This window comes from Scomber scombrus, chromosome 10 (assembly GCF_963691925.1).
Source record: "Scomber scombrus chromosome 10, fScoSco1.1, whole genome shotgun sequence".
Classification (NCBI taxonomy): Eukaryota; Metazoa; Chordata; class Actinopteri; order Scombriformes; family Scombridae; genus Scomber; species Scomber scombrus.
Genome location: NC_084979.1, coordinates 28,964,479 through 28,976,825, shown reverse-complemented (window position 1 = coordinate 28,976,825; position 12,347 = coordinate 28,964,479). Strand labels below are relative to the sequence as shown.

The 12,347-nt window shown below is 40.8% G+C and overlaps 3 protein-coding genes across 3 annotated transcripts in view; 1 reads left to right on the top strand and 2 right to left on the bottom strand.

Moving 5' to 3' along the window:
* irak1 (interleukin-1 receptor-associated kinase 1) overlaps window positions 1-12,347 on the bottom strand; it is a 416,029-nt gene that overhangs the window by 333,969 nt on the left and 69,713 nt on the right. The window lies entirely within an intron of this gene.
* On the top strand, window positions 67-4,519 carry abt1 (activator of basal transcription 1). The gene is made up of 5 exons (XM_062427567.1): window positions 67-143; window positions 1,350-1,779; window positions 1,863-2,038; window positions 2,746-2,931; window positions 3,770-4,519. Exons 2-5 carry the CDS (start codon window positions 1,368-1,370, stop codon window positions 3,947-3,949), a joined length of 954 nt encoding a protein of 317 aa, XP_062283551.1. The 5' UTR covers window positions 67-143; window positions 1,350-1,367; the 3' UTR covers window positions 3,950-4,519.
* Window positions 5,469-10,220, bottom strand: comta (catechol-O-methyltransferase a). Its single transcript, XM_062427181.1, has 6 exons — window positions 10,059-10,220; window positions 9,855-9,972; window positions 9,571-9,764; window positions 6,743-6,874; window positions 6,457-6,659; window positions 5,469-5,571 (listed from the first exon to the last, which is right to left on the bottom strand). The coding sequence occupies exons 1-6, from the start codon at window positions 10,218-10,220 to the stop codon at window positions 5,469-5,471; spliced, it is 912 nt and encodes a 303-aa protein (XP_062283165.1).

Below are 12,347 nucleotides of genomic sequence, written 5' to 3'. Positions count from 1 at the left end.
AAGGTACAACAGGAAGTTGAATATCCTCTAATTTTGTCGCTCTGTTTCGTCATCAGGACTCGACATCGTTTCCACACGTGAAGTAAAGGAACTGCAGTGTTTTTAATCATTTTATATTTGAGGAGTTTTAATCAAACTTGAAGGTGAGACTCTTTAAATTCACACAAGGAACAAAAACACTTCCTGCTTGTCTTGCTTTCTTCTTATTCTCCTTTTAATTTAATAATGTTATGTTACATGTGTCTGTCTTTTCACTCAGATGTTCAGATGTTACTTCTTTTAAACATTCAAATTTCAAACTGATGAGCTGCTGGATGAGAATCTGTAGCTAAGTTCATAGATTTTAATAAAACCTTCTGACAGACAGACAGAAGACATCTTTAAACAGCTGATGTGTGAAAACTGAGACTGAAGATCTGATCTGTTGTTTTCTGCTCTGACTGTTTAAATGATCTCAGAGAAAATTAGACTCATAAAACATCTTTAAAAACAAGCCTGAATTATATTTTAGACCCTTAAATATTTCCAGTGAAACAGATGTGACGTGGTCTGGTTTGACTGTTTATAAAGCATGAGACATAAATATGTGTTAGACAACTTCACACCAACAACACCACATGTTTTATACATATTTTTGTAAACTATGGTCAATAGGCCTCATTTAAATGAAATTATACCAAATTTTTGAGTTAACGCCTGTTGTTGACCTGAGAACAACAAGAGGGTTAAATGATGACAGAGAAAACATCTATTGTCATTTGAAGCTGCATGGACTAAATTTGGAAAATCAGCCTTTTTCCTTCAGTGCACCAAATACTTGAAATTACCTTCAACACACACTAAAACCAATATCCTACCAACCTATATGGACAGTTTCAAACCCTGATCACTAACCTGACTCTTTCACTCTCTAACTGTTTAAACTGATTTTTTTTTTTTATTTGTGTGAGGGAGGGTTCTTAATTTTTTCTTCATGTTTGTAACTCGACATCATTGTTAAACTTCATTAACACTAGTTATAATTAAAAATGGGTGTGCAAGAAACTGATGATAATAATAATAATATTAATAATGATACTAAAAGTCTTAAAATCAGAAGTTGTGAAAATTTGGGTTTTCTTATTGGGTTGCAGGTCGATTTAAGATGTGCACCTACATTTTCAGCTTGTGCTCTCAAAATGATCACCAAGGGGCGCCAGTGCTCCTAGTCTGGAGCCCTGTGAAGGAAACCTCAATGATTCTTTGAGTTTAAATAAAAGTTTGATTTGCAGAGGTTTGGTCTGTCCTCATGCTTCTGTCAGTCTGTGATCAACACTGATCAATATTTATTGTTTTATGTTTGTTTGTAGTGATCAAACTGCGGAGAGATGGAGAAAAGAGAGGAAGAGGAGGAGAGGAAGACTGTAGCTCAGGGAGAGGAGGAAGAGGAGGAAGAAGAAGCTGCAGCAACAGAGAAAGGAGATGATGATGAAGATGGAGAGGAAGGAGATAACGATGATGAAGGAGATGATGACGATGAAGAAGGAGATGATGACGATGGAGGAGATGATGATGATGATGATGATGATGATGATGAAGAAGAAGATGATGATGATGATGATGATATGGAAAAGAAGAAGAGAAAGCAGAAAGTCGGTTTGGCGACTTCCTCTTCAGGCAGGAAGTGTGTTCCGGGAATCATCTACCTGGGTCACATTCCTCCGAGGCTCCGCCCCAAGCACATGAGGAACATGCTGTCGGTTTACGGAGAGATCGGACGCATCTTCTTACAACCTGAAGGTAACACACACACACACACACACACACACTGTATTGATCAGTCAGGCTGTATTTTCTGATCACTGCTGCATTGATCGCTGCAGATCGGGCGGTGAGGAACAGGAAGAAGAAGTCTGGTTTGAGGAGGTGCGACTTCACGGAGGGCTGGGTGGAGTTCAGAGATAAACGCGTGGCGAAGCGAGTGGCTGCGTCTCTTCACAACACTCCCATGGCAACCAGGAAACGCCAACAGTTCGCCTCCGACCTCTGGAACATCAAGGTACGTTCTGTTGCCCGGCAACAGCTGACATCAGACACTTAAATCATTGCGTATACTGAATGATAAATGTTAAAGTTTTATGTTCGTTTTGTTCTGCTCGTCCTGAAACTGCCTCGTTTATTTTGGCATCGTCACTAAAAGACTGAAGCAGGTTTCTACAGTTAATAATGATGCATTTATGGTGATTTTACCTTAAAGTTACAACAGAAGGAAAGTTTCAGTTCCAACTAAAAAAACTCTTCTAAGTTTATCATATCTTTATTTAAGTCTATTCTGTTGTTTTATTTATAAATATTTAACTTTTTTGATTTTCACATTTTTGATTTTATTAATTTATTTTTTATTATTTCATTTAGTTTATTTTTTATTATTATTTTCTGTTATTATTTATTATTTATTTTATTCATTTATTTTTATTATTATTTTATTTACTTTCTATTACTTGTGGTGTTTTTAATTTTATATATTCATATTCTATTTTATTTACTTTTTATGTGTTTTTTTTATTTTGTGTGTTTTTTTCATTTATTCGTATTTCCTTTAATTTAAATCCTGCCTACAGTTTTAAAAATGAGGTCCCCGAACTTTAGATGGATCATTTAATTTCATGTTAGACCATTTGTTTACGTGTGTGTGTGTGTGTGTGTGTGTGTGTGTGTGTGTGTGTGTGTGTGTGTGTGTGTGTGTGTGTGTGTGTGTGTGTTCAGTACCTGCACAGGTTCCAGTGGACTCACCTGAGCGAGCGTCTGGCCTACGAGCAGATGGTCCTGCAGCAGAGACTGAGGACCGAAGTGTCTCAGGCCAAGAGAGAAACGAACTTCTACCTGAACAACGTGGACAAGAGCGCTCACATGGACAAACTGAAGAGGAAGAGACAGAAAGACGGACAGAAGGTAAACCAAACCGCACAGGTAGATCTGAACAGGTGGAAACAAGTAGAAAGTTTTAACTTCTCTTTTATTTTTGGCCCTTTTTGCCTTTTCTTTCTCTCCTCCTTGAAGAAGGCAAAGATGCTCAGATGTGCTCGAAGCTGAAAAATGTCACTATGCTTTGTGTACCACTGAGCATGCTCAGTAAAGTCCTTCTTCAGCCAAGTCGCCTGACATCAGACCCTTTGAAACCTTAAACTTAAATCATCACATGATCACATGAGCCGGCTCCTCACTCACTTGAATGGGGATGAAATCATTTATCCATGCAGCATTTTAGACTTTACTGGACTAAATTGATCCAACTCTGACAATGACATGTTATTTTATGGGGTTGTGATGCTTTAATGCTCCTTTTCTAATGGTTGTGTGTGGGGAACAATGCTTTTTGGACCAGTGAGCATCATGTGATGGACATGGAAGTTGTAATCACATGTTTTGGCCTCTCTGTCAAATTGGCTTTATAGATCGGTGCTGTTCCCATAGATGTATTATAAGAACTGGAAACTGGACTCGGTGGTCTCTGCATGGTGTTTGTTCAGTCTAATGAAAAGTGCTCACCTGATGCATGAGCCAAAAAAGTTTTCTATTTCCTGTGTTGTGCAGCCCGTTGAACTTTATCATGGGATGACATTACAGATTTATACTCACTTTTTTAGGCTCTGGGAAAGTTTTATAAGTATAAAGACTTATAACATAAAGATTTGTAGTTTGAGGCGTTCTGTCATCAGTTTCATCAATTTCTGCGTCTTTGAAAACTTCATTCACCTCCATGTTGTTAAACTTTATTTTTCGTCACCAGGTGGACGAGAAGACGTGGGACTTCACGCAGCGTCAGACGGAGGAGGAGATCCAGAACAAGAAGAAGAGGAAGACGGACTCCGTTACCCAGAAGCACATGGACAAGGCCCGCCTCATACAGCAGAAGAGCCAATCGAACGTCTCCCTGCTGGCCAAGATTTTCAACTCCAGTCAGTCATAGTGACAGCTGATTTGTTGTTTCCATGGAAACAGGAGGGAGACTGTAATGAATGGACACGCCCGCCTTCAGTAACCAATCACAGGCCGGTGTGGGCAGTGGGCGGAGCCATCAGAGCTGCTTCTGATCACAGTGTTATCATTTAGTTATAATCGATAGCTGATAGATCTCTGCTGTGATTGGTCGCCATGACGATATCTTCCACACCTCCAGGTCAATCTGCCCGTATCCCATCATGCTCCTCACCAGAGACTCAGCTCCACTGGCTCGCTGATCTCCATTTCTACCCAGAGACAGGACGTTCTCCAGCTGATTGATCTTATCAGTTTATTGATCTGATCGGAGTTTATTGATGAATGAATGAACTCTTTTCACAGTCATACGCTGACTGAAACACACGATTGAATGAGATTTTGTACTGTTTGTATTTCTTTTCATTAACATTTGTCATCAGCTGTAAAATAAAGATAATTTAAGTTTGGACCTCGGACCTGTAACTTCACACTAGTGACCGGTAGAGACCAGAGAGTGGTTTCCATGGTGATAGAAACATGTTTACACTCTTAGACCCTGATTACGGTCAACAACAAAGGTTTTAAACATTCAAGCAGGAGGTTTTGTAAATGATGAAATATTAAAATATCACATCACGTTCATTTAGCAGAAGATTGTATCCAAACAGATAGAAAATAGTGCCTGGAAGTTTGAAAAGTATTGAATATTTTGTGTTTTTGAGCACCTTTCTGGGAACTACGACACACTAACAAGGTTTGGAGGGGTTTCGAGTGGAAGTAAAACCTCATAAATGCCTCATAATTCTCCCAAAACATCTGTCTATAAGCTCCAGTAAAATGAAAACTTATGTGTTTTACTTTAATAATAATAATAATAACTTTATTTGTATAGCACCTTTTTATACAAGAAAAGTTCAAAGTGTTTTACAACAAAATTAATTACATACACCAAATACTTCACATTAAAAGGAGCATAAAACAATGTTAAAAAAGAACAAAGAAAGAAAGAAAAAAACATTAATGTAATATTAGATGGAAAATAAAAGTAGTAATAATTTAACAGTATAAATAGTACATAGTCAAATTGTACCATTATGATTGTGTTGATGCTGCTTTTATGTTTTACAGTGAATGAAATGAACAGAAATAAGCGTTTTAAGTGTTTTAACATGACAATAGCAGAAATAATGAATGAACTGGAGACAAGAAAAGTATTTAAATCAAAATGCACACAACTTATTAACACTTAGAGGCACTAAAGTCGTCTAAATATCAACCAAACTGCAGCAGTCTCAGCGGTAATCCACACTAACAAGCACCAAGTCTCCAAAAGCTCCGAGCCTCTAATAAAGTCTCTTCATTGTTCTTCAGCATGCGAGCAGCAGTTCAGCATTAATCAAAGTTGCAAAAGTATCAGTAGAAGAAGCATTTGTTAATTTTTCTGTCAGCACTAATTTAATATAAGTTTATAGCTAAAGCTAAACAAACAAACACTGTCAGAGGAGTCCTCACAGTGTGTTCAGAGCTGCAGGACTGGAACTGAAAGGCTGTTGCTGACGCTGAAGGTCTATCTGAGGTATCTGTCTCCTGACGGTCACTACTGAGGGAAAACTGCACCCAGGTTACAATCTGTGACATATTCAGCACAAAGGTCTGGAGGATATTTTTGTCAATGGTTAACCTCATCAGTCCAGGATGTCTTACGCTGGAGCTCGGCCAATGAGAATCAAAGTATTATCAATCATCTGATGCATGATGCCACTGTCCTCCGTGGATCGTCTTTAAGCCTTCACAGATGAGTACCAAGAATAATCTATATGCCCATAAATGGTCAAACTCAATGCATCTACAGTAATGAGTTTTCCTCTTAGGGTTGGGCAATAAATCAATATTATATCTATATCATTATATTTTATAGATATCGTATTAGATTTTGAACATTCTAATATAGTGATATATAATAAGTGTCTTCCTGCTTTTACAGTAAAAAATTTAATTTTCTGAGCTTAACAGGCTGTTATATTATTTGCCTTTAGCTCCTTTGTCATTATATCATCAATATTATACATCAATATTTATGATGATTTCTATCAAAAAGAACCAACAGTCATCCCTACAATATTGTCAAAATAACGATATTGAGGTGTTTGGTCAAAAATATCCTGATATTTGATTCTGCCCATATCGCCCAGCCCTACTATTGTTTCGTTATTCTACAAACAAGGAAACACAGTTACCCATCTGTGGGTTTAGGGAGTCATATCCTCTGACCTTGGGTGCCACAGCAACACTGCACCACCGTTATTAAAGTGACTCCTGCTCTCCCCAAAACACCACAGACAGCTGCCTTCACTGTCTCAAGGAGAGAAACAGCATGTCTCTCTGCTAAGATGATAGTGTCGCCTTTACTGTGAACTCAAGGCCCATGTTTGACTCTAAATATGGAAAATCTCAGACGTAAACAGGCTGAATCAGATTCAGACCGTCTCCCTCTACCTGTCTGTCTGTGTGTCTGTCTCTCCACCCAAGTACTCAGACCTCTCCAGTCCATCCAGGACTCTGGTGTACTCCAGATGAGCCTGGTAGAACCTGCTGCTGTACTTCAGGTTGGATCTGACGTACTTCAGGTAGTCTGGAGCTCCGGGACAGATCACGTTATCAGCCAGGACCACCGAGCCCTGAGCCAGCAGACCACAGTCCTGCAGAGGAGGAGAGGAGGGGGTCAGAGGTCATAACATGCACCAGGGTCAGAGGTCAGAAGTCAGAGGTTGAAGGCTGTTACCTCCAGCAGTTTGAGGTCAGGCAGGTAGCGTTCCTTCCAGTGGTCCAGGAAAATCAAGTCAAACGTCTGGATTCCAAACATGTCGGCCATCTTGGGAATCAGGTCAGCTGATTGACCCTCCAACACACACACCTGAAAGAGGCAATCAGTAATCAATAAGCAGATCAATAACTCTACCTGCTGTGACCTCAGGTGTTATCTTCAGGGTCACATATGGAGTCTGTTGGTCTTCATTGTCCTGCAGGATATAAATGTTTGTGGTGTGGCTGTTTGTATGTTTCTGTGTGGAATATTTATATTTATTAATACTGATGAAAGATTTTGTTTCCCATGTCTTTATATAGACGGTGATAGTCGATAGTAGAACCTCTATGGGGATATTAAATCACGACAATGAGATATGGTATGCTGTATTTTCTCAACAGTCCAGTAGGCTTGTGTGTTGGTATTGAGCTGTATATGTTTTAATGTGTTGACATCCAAGGTTTTGCTGGTCTTCGGGCCCCTTCTGTGAGTCATTGTGTTGACTGGACTCTGTATGGAGCGAATGGATTTGTCTTCGCTCTGAAGAAGGCCATCAAAAGGTGGGATGAAATGATCAGCGGTCTTTTTTTTTGTTGCTTATCCATCCACAGAAAGGATGGGTGGTTCAAGCTGATTTTGGATTGGAGGGGGCTCAAGAAGTCTCTGAGACCCATGAGCTACAAAACATTGACTGTACTCAGAATGTAACCGCACTTCCTCCAAGGTTTGCCTTCAACAGCAGGACTGTAGAGTACTTTGTCCTCCCATGCAGTGTATATTTAAATGATGAAGGAATGTGTCCCGGCTTTTCCAGCACTTAGAGGACCTAGACTTGCACCTAAACCAAGAGGCCTTCGCAGACCACGTAGTTCCTAAGCATGTCGTTGGATGCCAAGACGGGAGGCTTTTCTTTATAGCCACCCTAAAGGCTTACCTTTGTCTCTACATCTAAGATTTGACGGCAGCCACAATTGCCCCTGGATCTTCTGAACAGTTGTCCAGAGCAACACTGCAACCTGATCCTCAAACCAACAGAGGAATCTGCGGACATGTGGCTCTCTATTAGTGGGAGCAGTCAGCCAAATTGGCAGGTTAACACTTCAAAACAATGTCCTGAATTGCAGGCTGTCTACCAACTGTAATGCACTTCCTGGCAGAGCTGAATAACTGCCACAAACCTGAGAGCAGACAGAACATTGGCAGCAATTGACACAGTATGAACAAGGAGGGGGGCTTAAGCCCTTTATGCCTTTTTTTAGACATGGATTTGGTCCAGGTCATCATGGGTCTGAGTCAATAAAGGCAATGAATGTGCCAAGAATCTCACAGCACATTAGCTCTCCAGAGTGGAACTCCCCCCCCCCCCCCGCCTAGAAAAGGCTGGGGTTGAACTCAGAGGTACTATAAGGACTACAGAAGTAGCTGATCTGTCTGTGTCCAGGTTTACTGTCCACTCTTTTTACTCACAATACGAGACAATCCAGCCTTGGAGATTAATACAATGGCACATAAACGCCCTACCTTTTTACCCTCTACCCCTTCCTCCTCCTGCTGCGACTTCTATAGAGAGTCTAAACCTCCTCTTTGGTGCCCCCCAATTCACCACAGATGATAAGGGTTACAGCAATTGCACCTCTTTTAGAAGACATCCCTCGTAGCTCGCCTCCTGCTGTTTCCAGCCCGCAGAACTCTTCTACATCCATTTCCTCAGAGGCGCCAGAGACAGCTGAGTTACTTGAGTTACTTGCCATGGGGTTTCTCTAGTTAGCACTTTAGCCTGAGCTCCATCAACTAGGGTGCAGATTCCTATCACTGGGGAATGTTCGACACATGGTGCAATTTGAGCCAGATTGATCCCCTCTTCTGCACCGCCCAGGACATCCTCCAGTTCCTTAAGGAAATGCTGCAGAAGGGCATGGTCCCTTCAGCATTAAGGGGAAAGGTAGCAGGTTGTTGCAACCCCATTAGTCTGTTTCTCAAAGGCGTCCTCACTGTGATATTTGAAGGAGGCCTTGCAGCATGAACCTTTTAACCTCCTTCAAACAGTTTGCATTATTTTTGGCCTTTGTGTCGGCTAACAGAGAGGGAGAGAGCATCCAACACCAGTCAACCAAGTGAGCTGCACCTTTTCCACCCTACTCAGACTGATGAAGCAAGGGTGAGGGAGAATTCACTGGGGTGTCCTGTCAGGGTCTTGAAAGTTTACCTTTATCAGACACATGCACACAGGAGAACAGACCAACTATCTGTGACCAACCTGAATGCTTCGGCCACCAGTCACCAAGGAAACAGTTTCTCATTGGATTGTCTCACAATCCAACAGATGTAAAAGGGGGATGGCAGGAGAGCTCTAGTTGGTGTAACTACATCCAGGTCCTTGTGGTGAGGAACCCTCCAATCTGAGATTTGTTTGGGGCTATTGTGTTGACCCTGACCCTGAGATGTTCACATGAATCTGGCAGCTGACACTTGGCTCATCGTAGCAGCACATGGGTTAACTTAGTGATCCTCCAGGGCTTCAGTCCATGCAATACTGACTATGGTTTGGAGTGATGTCCTGTGACAGCTAGCTCTGCACCTGGCGGGTTAACTGAGTGGTCTTCCAGCTGTTTCATACCTGGTCATAGTGTCATCTGAGCTGTGGTAGTGTCTAACACCTGGGTCATAACTCTGTACCAGGTATGAGTGAGTGGGGTTTCAAACTAGCAACCTTCTTTATCTCTGATTATAAAAAAAACAACTGAGTGTATGAATTGTATTGTCTTACTTTATTCTACCCTACAGTTTGACCTCTGACCTCTGACCTTGTCTTGCAGCCCTGCGTGCTGGATGACCTGTCGCGCCACGCAAGCGTAGTCAGGGTTCATCTCCACGGTGATCAGCCTTGCTGCTGGGGGCAACAGCCTGGTGATACGGACAGCAGAATAACCACAGTAGGTTCCCAACTCCAGCATGGTGGATGGAGAGGTTTCCATGACAACGGAGTCCAAGATGGCCCCTGGGAGATAGACAGAGAGAGATTATATGATTATTACAATACCCAAATCCGAAACTCTCTCTCTCTCTCTGTGTGTGTGTGTGTGTGTACCTTTCTCGTCTCCTACATTCATGGCCCACTCTGTGTGTTTACAGAAGTGATCAATGGCTTTGATTACGCTGTCTGGATTTCCTTTGACTGCATTTATACTGACAGCCTGAAGGAGGCGCTGAAAGGCAAACAGACAGACCATCAGATAAACAGGAAGACAAACCAACAGTCAGACAGTCAAACAAACAAATACTAAGAGGTCACCTGGGGTCGTGATTTTCTGGTCAGAAGGTCTAGCGTTGTCTCCTGCAGGACGTCGTACCACAGCAGAGCCAGAGTGGCGTTAGTCTGAACCAACCAGGGAATCAACCAACGACACAAAACGCACAGGCCGACCAGAACCACCAGAACCGTGAGCAGAAACATGCTGAGACACAGAGAGAGAGAGACGCCATTAAAAAAACCCATAATGAGACATACAAGAGACAACAAGAGACACAGTAACAGAGACAACATCATAAGTAGTATAAGTATTATCAGTACCAGCAGTATTATCAATGGTACCAGCAATATTATCAGTAGAGACAGTATTATCAGTAACAGCAGTGACAGTATTATCAGTGGTAGCAGTATTACCAGTAACTTAGTAGTAGCAGCAGCAGAAGTATTATCAATGGCAGCAGCAGTATTATCAGTCGTAGCAGTATTATCAGTAGCAGCAGTATTATCAGTACCAGCAGTGTTATCAGTAGTAGCAGTATTATCAGTAACAGCAGCAGCAGCAGCAGCAGTATCAGTAGCAGCAGTATTATCAGTAACTTAGTAGCAGCAGCAGCACTATCAGTCGTAGCAGTATTATCAGTAACAGCAGCAGCAGCAGCAGCAGTATCAGTAGCAGCAGTATTATCAGTCGTATCAGTAACTCAGTACCAGCTGCTGTAGTGATGGTCTTAGTTTGCTCCGTATTTTCCCTCCTTTTCTTCTTCAACCCTATCTCTCTCTGTCTCTCTCTCTCTCTCTCTCTCTCTCTCTCTCTCTCTCTCTCTCTCTCTCTCTCTCTCTCTCTCTCTCTCTCTCTCTCTCTCTCTCTCAGCCACTACCTGTCTCTCAGTCTTTCAGTCTCTGTCTGTCTCATTTCTGCTTCAAGCTCAGAGAAGAAGAAGAAGAAGAAGAAGAGGAATAAAGAAGAAGTGCCGATCAGCAGTTCCTTATAATCCTGCTTCAGCCAATCGGCTTCTTAATCCTTTATCTGCAGTGTGTTTGTCTGCCTGGATATTGGAAAAAACATCTTCTTGACTGTATCCTGACGTTATTTGAGAAATAGCACAAGAAGTCAAGAAGTTAGATAGTGATAGAATATGTCTGCCTTACAGAGAAATACTCTCTGGAGACTGAAAACATGATCACTGTTATTAGTTTATAAATTACGCTGTATTGTTAAATATTAAACCAGTGTATCCCAAACAGTTCAAACAACAAATCGGTGTTTATTAGTTATTAATTTGGAGCTATGTGAGGGGAAATGTCTCTTTGGTGGAACTGCAAACAACTTAAAAACATCTGAAACATGAAGACTCTCCATTTTTTTCCCCTTTCCCTTTTCCCTTTTGAGTACAATATCTAAAAATTGTCTTCTGATTTAACAGGGAAACATCTCAGGGATTTCATAATTCATAAAGGTGTTGATGTAATGTATTGGATTCATATATACACTGCGTCGCCCATAAAGTTGAAATCATTTTGTTTTCAGACACAATCCTCTGTTTATTCCTATTTAAATGTTCATTGTGATATAAAGATCATCATCATCATCATTATCATTTCATGGAAAGAGGTAAAAAACATTTTATTCCAACTTCATGGGCAACAGTGTAGATAAGGTAAACAAGTCAGAATTGCAAAAAGTGTCCCATTCACCCTATTTTAAAAGCTTGTTATATTATCCATTGTGTCAAATCTTCATCTGAAAAGTAACTAAAGCTGTCAGATAAATGTAGTGAAGTAGAAAGTACAATATTTCCCTCCGAGATGTAGAAAGTAGCATAAACTGGAAATAATATTAAAACAAATATTACAATAAAGTACAAGTACCTCAAAACTGTACTTAAATACAGAACCACACTGCCTTTAAAACCTCATTGTCATCTTCAACTTCGATATATTTTTAACATGTTACAGTGGAAATCAGGGTGAGAAAACACATCCACTAGTTTTTATTTAAGTTTCACTGAATCAGCTCAAAAAACACCCAAAATATTTGTAATTTTAAAAAAACCTAAATGGAATGGAGCCTTAATTAATAATAATAATAATAATTAATAATAAATGTTACATTTTGTGTCCATAGTTCCTGTACTGTGTTCTAGTTTGCATGATGTTGTTAGAGTACTGTTAAAGTATATAAAGTAGCATCACATGGAAACAACTCAAATAAAGTACAAATACCTCAAAGGTTATATTTATATACAGTAATTGAGTCTAAATTTACTGGGAGGGGGGCTATACACACACGCGCGCGCGCACGCACGCACCGTACTGTGACGTCACTCCCGG

Coding starts and splice junctions, on each gene's coding strand:
- abt1 (XM_062427567.1), top strand. CDS start 1,368: ATGGAGAAAAGAGAGGAAGAGGAGGAGAGGAAGACTGTAGCTCAGGGA. Junction 1,780..1,862: donor CATCTTCTTACAACCTGAAG/GTAACACACACA, acceptor TGATCGCTGCAG/ATCGGGCGGTGAGGAACAGG. Junction 2,039..2,745: donor CCGACCTCTGGAACATCAAG/GTACGTTCTGTT, acceptor GTGTGTGTTCAG/TACCTGCACAGGTTCCAGTG.
- comta (XM_062427181.1), bottom strand. CDS start 10,220: ATGTTTCTGCTCACGGTTCTGGTGGTTCTGGTCGGCCTGTGCGTTTTG. Junction 9,765..9,854: donor GAATGTAGGAGACGAGAAAG/GTACACACACAC, acceptor TCTATCTCCCAG/GGGCCATCTTGGACTCCGTT. Junction 6,875..9,570: donor ACGCAGGGCTGCAAGACAAG/GTCAGAGGTCAG, acceptor TGCCTCTTTCAG/GTGTGTGTGTTGGAGGGTCA.